We start from the raw sequence: 14,191 nt of genomic DNA on the forward strand, positions 1-14,191 counted from the left end.
CCCCTCCAGTCCAACACTCTGTGTCATAGAAGAACATAAGAGAAGCCATGTTGGATCAGGCCAGTGGCCCATCCAGTCCAACACTCTGTGTCACATAAGAACATAAGAGAAGCCCTGTTGGATCAGGCCAATGGCCCATCCAGTCCAACACTCTGTGTCACATAAGAACATAAGAGAAGCCCTGCTGGGTCAGGCCAGTGGCCCCTCCAGTCCAGCACTCTGTGTCATAGAAGAACATAAGAGAAGCCCTGTTGGATGAGGCCAGTGGCCCATCCAGTCCAACACTCTGCGTCACATAAGAACATAAGAGAAGCCCTGTTGGATCAGGCCAGTGGCCCCTCCAGTCCAACACTCTGTGTCACATAAGAACAGAAGAGAAGCCCTGTTGGATCAGGCCAGTGGCCCCTCCAGTCCAACACTCTTTGTCACATAAGAACATAAGAGAAGCCCTGTTGGATCAGGCCAGTGGCCCCTCCAGTCCAACACTCTGTGTCACATAAGAACATAAGAGAAGCCCTGCTGGATCAGGCCAGTGGCCCCTCCAGTCCAACACTCTGTGTCACATAAGAACATGAGAGAAGCCCTGTTGGATCAGGCCAGTGGCCCATCCAGTCCAACACTCTGTGTCACATAAGAACAGAAGAGAAGCCCTGTTGGATCAGGCCAGTGGCCCCTCCAGTCCAACACTCTTTGTCACATAAGAACAGAAGAGAAGCCCTGCTGGATCAGGCCAGTGGCCCCTCCAGTCCAACACTCTGTGTCACATAAGAACATAAGAGAAGCCCTGCTGGATCAGGCCAGTGGCCCCTCCAGTCCAACACTCTGTGTCACATAAGAACAGAAGAGAAGCCCTGCTGGATCAGGCCAGTGGCCCCTCCAGTCCAACACTCTGTGTCACATAAGAACATAAGAGAAGCCCTGTTGGATCAGGCCAGTGGCCCCTCCAGTCCAACACTCTGTGTCACATAAGAACAGAAGAGAAGCCCTGCTGGATCAGGCCAGTGGCCCCTCCAGTCCAACACTCTGTGTCACATAAGAACATAAGAGAAGCCCTGTTGGATCAGGCCAGTGGCCCCTCCAGTCCAACACTCTGTGTCACATAAGAACAGAAGAGAAGCCCTGCTGGATCAGGCCAGTGGCCCCTCCAGTCCAACACTCTGTGTCACATAAGAACATAAGAGAAGCCCTGTTGGATCAGGCCAGTGGCCCCTCCAGTCCAACACTCTGTGTCACATAAGAACAGAAGAGAAGCCCTGCTGGATCAGGCCAGTGGCCCCTCCAGTCCAACACTCTGTGTCACATAAGAACAGAAGAGAAGCCCTGCTGGATCAGGCCAGTGGCCCCTCCAGTCCAACACTCTGTGTCACATAAGAACAGAAGAGAAGCCCTGCTGGATCAGGCCAGTGGCCCCTCCAGTCCAACACTCTGTGTCACATAAGAACAGAAGAGAAGCCCTGTTGGATCAGGCCAGTGGCCCCTCCAGTCCAACACTCTGTGTCACATAAGAACAGAAGAGAAGCCCTGCTGGATCAGGCCAGTGGCCCCTCCAGTCCAACACTCTGTGTCACATAAGAACAGAAGAGAAGCCCTGCTGGATCAGGCCAGTGGCCCCTCCAGTCCAACACTCTGTGTCACATAAGAACATAAGAGAAGCCCTGTTGGATCAGGCCAGTGGCCCCTCCAGTCCAACACTCTGTGTCACATAAGAACAGAAGAGAAGCCCTGCTGGATCAGGCCAGTGGCCCCTCCAGTCCAACACTCTGTGTCACATAAGAACATAAGAGAAGCCCTGTTGGATCAGGCCAGTGGCCCCTCCAGTCCAACACTCTGTGTCACATAAGAACAGAAGAGAAGCCCTGCTGGATCAGGCCAGTGGCCCCTCCAGTCCAACACTCTGTGTCACATAAGAACAGAAGAGAAGCCCTGCTGGATCAGGCCAGTGGCCCCTCCAGTCCAACACTCTGTGTCACATAAGAACAGAAGAGAAGCCCTGCTGGATCAGGCCAGTGGCCCCTCCAGTCCAACACTCTGTGTCACATAAGAACAGAAGAGAAGCCCTGTTGGATCAGGCCAGTGGCCCCTCCAGTCCAACACTCTGTGTCACATAAGAACAGAAGAGAAGCCCTGCTGGATCAGGCCAGTGGCCCCTCCAGTCCAACACTCTGTGTCACATAAGAACAGAAGAGAAGCCCTGCTGGATCAGGCCAGTGGCCCCTCCAGTCCAACACTCTGTGTCACATAAGAACATAAGAGAAGCCCTGTTCGATCAGGCCAGCGGCTCCTCCACTCCAACACTCTGCATCACATAAGAACATAAGAGAAGCCCTGTTGGATCAGGCCAGTGGCTCCTCCACTCCAACACTCTGCATCACATAAGAACATAAGAGAAGCCCTGTTGGATCAGGCCAGCGGCCCATCCGGTCCAACACTCTGTGTCACATAAGAACATAAGAGAAGCCCTGTTGGATCAGGCCAGTGGCTCCTCCACTCCAACACTCTGCATCACATAAGAACATAAGAGAAGCCCTGTTGGATCAGGCCAGTGGCCCCTCCAGGCCAACACTCTGTGTCACATAAGAACATAAGAGAAGCCCTGCTGGATCAGGCCAGTGGCTCCTCCACTCCAACACTCTGCATCACATAAGAACATAAGAGAAGCCCTGTTGGATCAGGCCAGTGGCCCCTCCAGTCCAACACTCTGTGTCACATAAGAACATAAGAGAAGCCCTGTTGGATCAGGCCAGTGGCCCCTCCAGTCCAACACTCTGTGTCACATAAGAACATAAGAGAAGCCCTGTTGGATCAGGCCAGTGGCCCCTCCAGGCCAACACTCTGTGTCACATAAGAACATAAGAGAAGCCCTGTTGGATCAGGCCAGTGGCCCATCCAGTCCAACACTCTGTGTCACATAAGAACATAAGAGAAGCCCTGTTGGATCAGGCCAGTGGCCCCTCCAGGCCAACACTCTGTGTCACATAAGAACATAAGAGAAGCGCTGTTGGATCAGGCCAATGGCCCCTCCAGGCCAACACTCTGTGTCACATAAGAACATAAGAGAAGCCCTGTTGGATCAGGCCAGTGGCCCCTCCAGTCCAATACTCTGTGTCACATAAGAGAAGCCATGTTGGATCAGGCCAGTGGCACCTCCAGTCCAACACTGTGTCACATAAGAACATAAGAGAAGCCATGTTGGATCAGGCCAGTGGCCCATCCAGTCCAACACTCTGTGTCACATAAGAACATAAGAGAAGCCCTGTTGGATCAGGCCAGTGGCCCCTCCAGTCCAACACTCTGTGTCACATAAGAACATAAGAGAAGCCCTGTTGGATCAGGCCAGTGGCCCATCCAGTCCAACACTCTGTGTCACATAAGAACATAAGAGAAGCCCTGTTGGATCTGGCCAATGGCCCCTCCAGTCCAACACTCTGTGTCACATAAGAACATAAGAGAAGCCATGTTGGATCAGGCCAGTGGCCCATCCAGTCCAACACTCTGTGTCACATAAGAACATAAGAGAAGCCCTGTTGGATCAGGCCAGTGGCCCATCCAGTCCAACACTCTGTGTCACATAAGAACATAAGAGAAGCCATGTTGGATCAGGCCAGTGGCCCATCCAGTCCAACACTCTGTGTCACATAAGAACATAAGAGAAGCCCTGTTGGATCAGGCCAGTGGCCCATCCAGTCCAACACTCTGTGTCACATAAGAACATAAGAGAAGCCCTGTTGGATCAGGTCAATGGCCCATCCAGTCCAACACTCTGTGTCACATAAGAACATAAGAAAAGCCCTGTTGGATCAGGCCAATGGCCCCTCCAGTCCAACACTCTGTGTCACATAAGAACATAAGAGAAGCCATGTTGGATCAGGCCAGTAGCCCATCCAGTCCAACACTCTGTGTCACATAAGAACATAAGAGAAGCCCTGTTGGATCAGGCCAGTGGCCCATCCAGTCCAACACTCTGTGTCACATAAGAACATAAGAGAAGCCCTGTTGGATCAGGTCAATGGCCCCTCCAGTCCAACACTCTGTGTCACATAAGAACATAAGAGAAGCCCTGTTGGATCAGGCCAGTGGCCCCTCCAGTCCAACACTCTGTGTCACATAAGAACATAAGAAAAGCCCTGTTGGATCAGGCCAGTGGCCCCTCCAGTCCAACACTCTGCGTCACATAAGAACATAAGAAAAGCCCTGTTGGATCAGGCCAGTGGCCCCTCCAGTCCAACACTCTGAGTCACATAAGAACATAAGAGAAGCCATGTTGGATCAGGCCAGTGGCCCCTCCAGTCCAACACTCTGCGTCACATAAGAACATAAGAAAAGCCCTGTTGGATCAGGCCAGTGGCCCCTCCAGTCCAACACTCTGAGTCACATAAGAACATAAGAGAAGCCCTGTTGGATCAGGCCAATGGCCCCTCCAGTCCAACACTCTGAGTCACATAAGAACATAAGAGAAGCCCTGTTGGATCAGGCCAGTGGCCCATCCAGTCCAACACTCTGTGTCACATAAGAACATAAGAGAAGCCCTGTTGGATCAGGTCAATGGCCCCTCCAGTCCAACACTCTGTGTCACATAAGAACATAAGAGAAGCCCTGTTGGATCAGGCCAATGGCCCCTCCAGTCCAACACTCTGTGTCACATAAGAACATAAGAAAAGCCCTGTTGGATCAGGCCAGTGGCCCCTCCAGTCCAACACTCTGTGTCACATAAGAACATAAGAGAAGCCATGTTGGATCAGGCCAGTGGCCCATCCAGTCCAACACTCTGTGTCACATAAGAACATAAGAGAAGCCCTGTTGGATCAGGTCAATGGCCCCTCCAGTCCAACACTCTGTGTCACATAAGAACATAAGAGAAGCCCTGTTGGATCAGGCCAGTGGCCCCTCCAGTCCAACACTCTGTGTCACATAAGAACATAAGAAAAGCCCTGTTGGATCAGGCCAGTGGCCCCTCCAGTCCAACACTCTGAGTCACATAAGAACATAAGAGAAGCCCTGTTGGATCAGGCCAGTGGCCCCTCCAGTCCAACACTCTGCGTCACATAAGAACATAAGAAAAGCCCTGTTGGATCAGGCCAGTGGCCCCTCCAGTCCAACACTCTGAGTCACATAAGAACATAAGAGAAGCCATGTTGGATCAGGCCAGTGGCCCCTCCAGTCCAACACTCTGCGTCACATAAGAACATAAGAAAAGCCCTGTTGGATCAGGCCAGTGGCCCCTCCAGTCCAACACTCTGAGTCACATAAGAACATAAGAGAAGCCCTGTTGGATCAGGCCAATGGCCCCTCCAGTCCAACACTCTGCGTCACATAAGAACATAAGAAAAGCCCTGTTGGATCAGGCCAGTGGCCCCTCCAGTCCAACACTCTGAGTCACATAAGAACATAAGAGAAGCCCTGTTGGATCAGGCCAGTGGCCCCTCCAGTCCAACACTCTGTGTCACATAAGAACATAAGAAAAGCCCTGTTGGATCAGGCCAGTGGCCCCTCCAGTCCAACACTCTGAGTCACATAAGAACATAAGAGAAGCCATGTTGGATCAGGCCAGTGGCCCCTCCAGTCCAACACTCTGAGTCACATAAGAACATAAGAGAAGCCCTGTTGGATCAGGCCAATGGCCCATCCAGTCCAACACTCTGCGTCACATAAGAACATAAGAGAAGCCCTGTTGGATCAGGCCAAAGGCCCATCCAGTCCAACACTCTGTGTCACATAAGAACATAAGAGAAGCCCTGTTGGATCAGGCCAGTGGCCCCTCCAGTCCAACACTCTGTGTCACATAAGAACATAAGAGAAGCCCTGTTAGATCAGGCCAGTGGCTCCTCCAGTCCAACACTCTGTGTCACATAAGAACATAAGAGAAGCCCTGTTGGATCAGGCCAGTGGCCCCTCCAGTCCAACACTCTGTGTCACATAAGAACATAAGAGAAGCCCTGTTGGATCAGGCCAATGGCCCATCCAGCCCAACACTCTGTGTCACATAAGAACATAAGAGAAGCCCTGTTGGATCAGGCCAGTGGCCCCTCCAGTCCAACACTCTGTGTCACATAAGAACATAAGAGAAGCCCTGTTGGATCAGGCCAGTGGCCCCTCCAGTCCAACACTCTGTGTCACATAAGAACATAAGAGAAGCCCTGTTGGATCAGGCCAGTGGCCCCTCCAGTCCAACACTCTGTGTCACATAAGAACATAAGAGAAGCCCTGTTGGATCAGGCCAGTGGCCCCTCCAGTCCAACACTCTGTGTCACATAAGAACATAAGAGAAGCCACGTTGGATCAAGCCAAGGGCCCACCCAGTCCAACACTCAGAGTCACATAAGAACATAAGAGAAGCCCTGTTGGATCAGGCCAGTGGCTCCTCCAGTCCAACACTCTGTGTCACATAAGAACATAAGAGAAGCCACGTTGGATCAAGCCAAGGGCCCACCCAGTCCAACACTCAGAGTCACATAAGAACATAAGAGAAGCCCTGTTGGATCAGGCCAGTGGCTCCTCCAGTCCAACACTCTGTGTCACATAAGAACATAAGAGAAGCCACGTTGGATCAAGCCAAGGGCCCACCCAGTCCAACACTCAGAGTCACATAAGAGAAGCGCTATTGGATCAGGCCAATGGCCCATGCAGTCCAACACTCTGTGTCACATAAGAACATAAGAGAAGCCCTGTTGGATCAGGCCAATGGCCTATCCAGTCCAACACTCTGTGTCACATAAGAACATAAGAGAAGCCATGTTGGATCAGGCCAATGGCCCCTCCAGTCCAACACTCTGTGTCACATAAGAACATAAGAGAAGCCATGTTGGATCAGGCCAATGGCCCATGCAGTCCAACACTCAGAGTCACATAAGAACACACAAGAAGCTCTATTGGATCAGGCCAATGGCTCCTCCAGTCCAACACTCTGTATCACATAAGAGAAGCCCTGTTGTGTCAGGCCAATGGCCCCTCCAGTCCAACACTCTTTGTCACATAAGAACATAAGAGAAGCCATGTTGGATCAGGCCAGTGGCCCCTCCAGTACAACACTCTGAGTCACATAAGAGAAGCCATGTTGGATCAGGCCAATGGCCCTTCCAGTCCAACACTCTGAGTCACATAGGAATATAAGAGAAGCCATGTTGGATCAGGCCAATGGCCCCTCCAGTCCAACACTCTGAGTCACATAAGAACACACGAGAAGCTCTATTGGATCAGGCCAATGGCTCCTCCAGTCCAACACTCTGTGTCACATAAGAACATAAGGGAAGCCCTGTTGGATCAGGCCAGTGGCCCATCCAGTCCAACACTCTGTGTCACATAAGAACATAAGAGAAGCCATGTTGGATCAGGCCAAGGGCCCTTCCAGTCCAACACTCTGTGTCACATAAGAACTCACGAGAAGCTCTATTGGATCAGGCCAATGGCTCCTCCAGTCCAACACTCTGTGTCACATAAGAACATAAGGGCCCACCCAGTCCAGGCTTGATTTGATCTAGAACCCACTGATTTATTTTCTCAGCAGACCATGGTATCTGTACACCTCCTACACCTTATTTCAGAGAAACCAACTTCCTTCTGGTTGGCGTTCTTCATTGTCCAAGGTTTCACACCTGTGCACAGACTTAAGAATCTTCCTGGCTGCCCTTCTAATCTCCTTCTAATTTCTCAGTGGCAGGTCTCCCTTTTCGCTGATGATGGAGCCAAGGAACAGAAATCAACAAGTGCATTTCTGGGGCATGCTCATTCAGCTTCTGGAGCTCCGTTCCTCTCCCCCCACCCCACCCCAAGTCATCTGGTGGCTTTTGATGCAGCCGTTTTGACAACGCCTTTCTAGGCAATGACCACCCAGCGCCTGCAATCTGGGAGAGACTCTGCCAATGACTCGACCACACCCACTCCCGCTCCCGGGAATCCAGCACCTTCTGCAGAAACCTTAGAGACCAGCAACATTTTTGGGGTTTGAGCTTTCAAAAGTCTAGGGCTTTTTTTGTAGAATCATAGAGTTGGAAGGCACCTTCAGGGTCATCTAGTCCACCCCCTGCACAATGCAGGAAACTCACAAACACCTCACCCTAAATTCACAAGATCTTCATCTCTGTCAGATGGCCACCTAGCCTCTGTTTCAAAACCTCCAAGGAAGGAGAGCCCACCACCTCCCAAGGAAGCCTGTTCCACCGAGGAACCGCTCTCACGGTCAGGAAGTTCTTCCTAATGTTGAGCCGGAAACTCTTCTGATTTAATTCCAACCCACTGGTTCTGCTCCGACTTTCTGGGGCCACAGAAAACAATTCCACACCCTCCTCTATAGAACAGCCCTTCAAGTACTTGAAGATGGTGATCATATCACCTCTCAGTCGCCTCCTCTCCAGGCTAAACCTGCAGTAGGACTTCCTGTTAAGCTACAACCCCTCCCCTCCGATGTAGCCAGTCCTCCTGAAGCTTACAGTGGGCCCTGTTCTAAGAGCCCTGTAAGCTCCAGGAGGACTGGCTACATCAGGGGTGTGTGGCCTAATATGCAAAGGAGTTCCTGCTACAAAAAAAGCCCTGCGAAAGTCCAAGCTTCTCTTCGTCTGCTCTGATTAAGAGAGCTTGGATTGTGAAAGATCATACCCTAAAAATCTTGTTAGCCAATCAGGTGATACTAGACGCAAATCTCACTGCTTCATCAAACATGGGGAAAGTCCTGAGCAAGACTGAATAAATCCCCGTTATGTTCCAAGGCCTACTGCATCCCCCAGCTACCCCAGTTGGTCACAGTCACAAGCTTCATGCAGTTGAGCCTGCCAGTGTCTCAGTCTGAGCTCATCCGCCTGCTGAAGCCAGTGTGACCCACAAAACACACACACCGTGAAAACTCAATTAGGCTCCAAGGTCTCAGAGCCCCCTCTAAGACTTTGGTTATTTACAGACCAAGGGCCCAGCCACACATCTGCAGAAAACTTTGCAACGATTCATCACAGTAAGTCTGTCTCAGGTCTCAGAGATCCACAAAACCCTTAACAAATGGAGACTGTGACCTCATCTCCTGGTGAAGGCAAGGTCAGACGTCATTCACATTAACCAGGTTTCCTTTAAGGCAGGGGTGGCCAAACTTGCTTAACATAAGAGTCACATAGAATAAACATCACGGGGGCGGGGAGAGTGAAGGAGGGAGAGAGGAAGAGGCGGGGAGACGGAGAGAGAGAAAGAGAGCACACTCATCAGGCAAGAATAAAAGTAGCTTTGAGGTGCTGGCATATCTTATTTATTTCCATTTTTAACTGATCTCTGAGGAAGGAAGGAAGGAAGGAAGGAAGGAAGGAAGGAAGGAAGGAAGGAAGGAAGGAAGGAAGGAAGGAAGGAAGGAAGGAAGGAAGGAAGGAAGGAAGGAAGGAAGGAAGGAAGGAAGGAAGGAAGGAAGGAAGGAAGGAAGGAAGGGAAGGAGGGAGGGAGGCAGGCACAAGCTTTTTGAGATTCCAAGGGCTTTGGCTCTTGAAAGCTCATACACCAAAATCCCTGTTTGCCTCTATGACACTACTGGATTTGAATCTAACGGTCCCTCTCCGTGTGGCGCTGTAAGTCCGCTCTACAAGGACCCTGGCAACAAACGAAGCAACGGATGGCGGCCCTGCGTGGCCACGTGCGTGTGCACCTGCGCACGGGCGAGACACTCACCTGATGCTCCTTCTGCTTGGCGGCCTCGAGCTCCGAGAGAGAGTGGGTGAGCTTTTCTTGCTGCTCGGAGAGATACTTCTGATAGAGGCTCAGCAGCTCCTGGCATTCTCTGTACTGCTGCTGCAGGGGTGAGATAGTCAGTTAAGGATGAAAACGTTTCTCATGGAAGAACAGGGAGGGCGAGGGAGGCAGACGACACTAAGCCGGGAACGAGTCTGACTGTTTCAAAGTCTCTAGGAAGAAAAGGTTACAGCTGTGGTGGACTAAAGAATGTGTCTCTCCCTGCAAGGATTTGTGTCAAACATGACTCAGTTTTCCTTGGCCATCTTGGCCACTCAGAGCGGGCTCCCCTACTTTATTTGTGGACTAAAAAACATGTCTTTCCCTGCAAGGATTTGTGTCAAACACGACTCAGTTTTCCTTGGTTATTTTGGCCACTCAGAGCAGGGTTCCCCCTACTTTATTTGTGCCTCTGGGCACCTATGGAATTCTGACACAGCAGAGTGGACGCAGGCACAAAATGGCCACCACAAAATGGCCGCCGCATGAGGCAAAGTCAGCTAGCCAGTGGCTGCTACAGCTAACCTTCACTCATGTGAGTGAAGATCCTTGAGCTCTGGTGGCAGCTGCTTCTGAACCAACTTTTTTTTTTTTTAAATCTGCACAGCCAATCATATATCCAGTGGCCTGTTACAAACCATGTTGGGCAAAAGCCCCACATGATTCCACTAACTTTCTGTAAGCAGTTGGCAGGGGGCAGGAAAGGTGCCATCGGACATAATGGTGCTCACGGGCATCACTTTGGGGACTCTTAATGTAGAGACTTCCAAGTTTCTAAGTGTCCCTCTGTTTAGGGCAACATGAGAGCCAGTTTGGTGTAGTGGTTAAGCATGCGGACTCTTATCTGGGAGAACCCGGTTTGATTCCCCACTCCTCCACTTGCACCTGCTGGAATGGCCTTGGGTCAGCCATAGCCCTGGCAGAGGTTGTCCTTGAAAGGGCAGCTGCTGGGAGAGCCCTCTCAGCCCCACCCACCTCACAGGGTGTCTGTTGTGGGGGGAGAAGATATAGGAGATTGTAAGCCGCTCTGAGTCTCTGTCCTTGAAAGGGCAGCTGCTGTGAGGGCCCTCTCAGCCCCACCCACCTCACAGGGTGTCTGTTGTTGGGGGAGAAGATATAGGAGATTGTGAGCCGCTCTGAGTCTCTGTCCTTGAAAGGGCAGCTGCTGTGAGGGCCCTCTCGGCCCCACCCACCTCACAGGGTGTCTGTTGTGGGGGAAGAAGATATAGGAGATTGTAAGCCGCTCTGAGTCTCTGACCTTGAAAGGGCAGCTGCTGTGAGAGCTCTCTCAGCCCCACCCACCTCACACGGTGTCTGTTGTGGGGGGAGAAGATATAGGAGATTGTAAGCCACTCTGAGTCTCTGTCCTTGAAAGGGCAGCTGCTGTTAAAGCCCTCTCAGCCCCACCCACCTCACAGGGTGTCTGTTGTGGCGGAGAAGATATAGGAGATTGTAAGCTGCTCTGAGTCTCTGTCCTTCAAAGGACAGGTGCTGTGAGAGTCCTCTCAGCCCCACCCACCTCACAGGGTGTCTGTTGCGGAGGGAGAAGATATGGGAGATTGTAAGCCGCTCTGAGTCTCTGTCCTTGAAAGAACAGCTGCTGTGAGAGCCCTCTCGGCCCCACTCACCTCACAGGGTGCCTGTTGTAGGGGGAGAAAATACAGGAGATTGTAACCCACTCTGAGTCTCTGATTCAGACAGAAGGGCGGGGTATAAATCTGCAGTCTTCTTCTTCAGGCATCCTTCCCCCTCCCCATCACCACCGCATAGAGTGGGGGTCTCCATGGGCACCTCTGACACAAGGTGTTGGATGCGGCCACAAAATGGCTATCACAAAATGGCTGCCGCAGGTTTCCTTCAGCCACAGAGTGACAATCTGTTTTGCAGTGGCGGCAGCTGCTGCCGCAGCGATGTTTTTTAAAAGCCTGCTCAGCCAATCGGATCTTTAATGGCCAATTTAGAAACTCTACTGGGCAAAAGCCCCACCTAGTTAGACCAACGTTCTAAAAACACTTGGTGGGCACCAGTATTGCAGAAAGCACTGTGCCTCTCAACTTTGGCTCAAGGTTCCCAAGACAGAAGTATGCCTCTTGTGCATGCAAACATGTACCAGTTTCACAGAAGTATAGAGTTGGAAAGGACCTCCAGGGACAACTGGTGAGAGCCAATTTGGTGGCGTAGTTAAGTGCGCGGACTCATATCTGGGAGAACCGGGTTTGATATCCCACTCCTCCACTTGCACCTGCTGGAATCACCTTGGGTCAGCCAGAGCTTTCATAGGAGTTGTCTTTGAAAGGGCAGCTGCTGTAAACAGCTCTCTCAGTCCCACCTACCTCACAGGGTGTCTGTTATTGGTGGAGGGGGGAAGGTAGAGGAGACCGTATGACTGCTCTGAGTATAAGGCGGAATATAAATCCAATATCATCTTCTTCTTCTTCTAATCCAACCCCCTGCACAATGCAGGAATTCACAAATACCTCCCCCTCACACACATACATCTCCAGTGACTCCTGCTCCATGCCCAGAAGATGGCAAAACTCTCTAAGATCCCTGGCCAAACTGGCTGACCCCAAAGTATCAAATCAGTATTTCCCTGGGCATGTAAGAAAGGGCCACAAGAACTGATACGACCCTTTCCGCCCTCCTTCTCATGATCTGCCTAATTCACAGGATCTTCATTGCTGTCAGATGGCCATCTAGCCTTTGCTTAAAAGCCTCCAAGGAAGGAGAGCCCACCACCTCCTGAGTTGGAAGGGACCTCCAGGGTCATCTAGTCGAACCCCCTGCACAATGAAGGAAACTCACAAACACCTCCCCCTAAATTCACAGGATCCTCATTGGTGTCAGGTGGCCACCTAGCCTCTGTTGAAAAACCTCCAAGGAAGGAGAGCCCACCACCTCCCAAGGAGGAAGCCTGTTCCACTGAGGAACCGCTCTAATTGTAAGGAAGTTCTTCCTAACATTAGCTGAAAACTCTTTTGATTTGATTTCAGCCGACTGGTTCTAGTCCGACCTTCTAGGGCAACAGGAAAGAATTCTGCGCCACCCTCTACATGACAGCCCTTCCAGCATTTGATGTCACTGCTGAAATCTCCACCGTTGGTCGAGGTCGTCACACAGGCTGTGCATTCCTCCAAGACTCAAGAGCTGAATACCCCACCCCGCCCTCCGAAACAACGTGCGGGAGAAACAACAGAACGCAACAGGCGAGTGCCAGAGAGTGGACACAAAACCAGAAGCGGTGCACAATAACGGGCGGAACCAACGCAGAGATGCAACCGCCGTAAGTACGGATGATTTATTCATCAGCGGTCTGCGTGGTCATCAATTTGCCTGCCTACGTTCCCCATATGCAAAGCCTTCTGCGAGTTCCCAGTGGCTCCAACACAGGCGCGAGCTTGGCAGGCCTCTCGGAGACCGATGACAAATTTTGGACAATGATCTAGAGGCGCAGCTAACGGTGGCATTTGCAAGGATATTAGCAAAAGCGTCCTGCCTACGCTCGCAGCACTGAAATTCCGGGAGGAGATAAATCGGCTCTTCACCTGTCACTGCCTAATTCCCTCCCTTCCTCATTTAACGTGGTAAACCGTTTCCTTGCTCCCCTCCCCCAGCAAGCGCCTGTCCCTCTCCCCCTTCCTGAGCTTTTAATTATGCATGCAGACAAGACAAGGGCTCGCTGTCCAAAGAGATTCCTCCCAAGGAGAGCTTCAAACAACAAGTTGTCGCAATTAAAAAAAGGAAGCGAGCGCACCCCTTCTTCCGACAGCAAGACAGCCGAGATGTGTTGTGAGTAATCGCTAAGTCCACAGCGTGTTGAAGTGCTTTTTATTATTATTATTATTATTATTTGCCAATCACTGTCCTAAGAAGAAGAAGAAGAAGATATTGGATTTATATCCCGCCCTCCACTCCGAAGAGTCTCAGAGCGGCTCACAATCTCCTTTCCCTTCCCCCCCCCCCAACAGACACCCTGTGAGGTAGATGAAGATATTGGATTTATATCCCGCCCTCCACTCCGAAGAGTCTCAGAGCGGCTCACAATCTCCTTTCCCTTCCTCCCCCACAACAAGACACCCTGTGAGGTAGATGAAGATATTGGATTTATATCCTGCCCTCCACTCCGAAGAGTCTCAGAGCAGCTCCCAATCTCCTTTCCCTTCCTCCCCCACAACAGACACCCTGTGAGGTAGATGAAGATATTGGATTTATATCCCGCCCTCCACTCCGAAGAGTCTCAGAGCGGCTCACAATCTCCTTTCCCTTCCTCCCCCACAACAAGACACCCTGTGAGGTAGATGAAGATATTGGATTTATATCCTGCCCTCCACTCCGAAGAGTCTCAGAGCGGCTCACAATCTCCTTTCCCTTCCTCCCCCACAACAAGACACCCTGTGAGGTAGATGAAGATATTGGATTTATATCCTGCCCTCCACTCCGAAGAGTCTCAGAGCGGCTCACAATCTCCTTTCCCTTCCTCCCCCACAACAGACACCCT

The 14,191-nt window shown here is 51.3% G+C and overlaps 1 protein-coding gene across 2 annotated transcripts in view; it reads right to left on the reverse strand.

The window, feature by feature from the left end:
- The window catches only part of KIAA1328 (KIAA1328 ortholog), a 447,944-nt gene that overhangs the window by 236,089 nt on the left and 197,664 nt on the right, over nt 1-14,191 (reverse strand). For both annotated transcript variants that reach the window (XM_060236224.1, XM_060236223.1), the window contains one exon: nt 9,634-9,761. In XM_060236224.1, the coding sequence (XP_060092207.1) occupies nt 9,634-9,761 (128 nt within the window). The remainder of the gene's footprint in view (nt 1-9,633; nt 9,762-14,191) is intronic.

The sequence above is a fragment of the Heteronotia binoei genome, chromosome 4 (genome assembly GCF_032191835.1).
Source record: "Heteronotia binoei isolate CCM8104 ecotype False Entrance Well chromosome 4, APGP_CSIRO_Hbin_v1, whole genome shotgun sequence".
Lineage (NCBI taxonomy): Eukaryota > Metazoa > Chordata > Lepidosauria > Squamata > Gekkonidae > Heteronotia > Heteronotia binoei.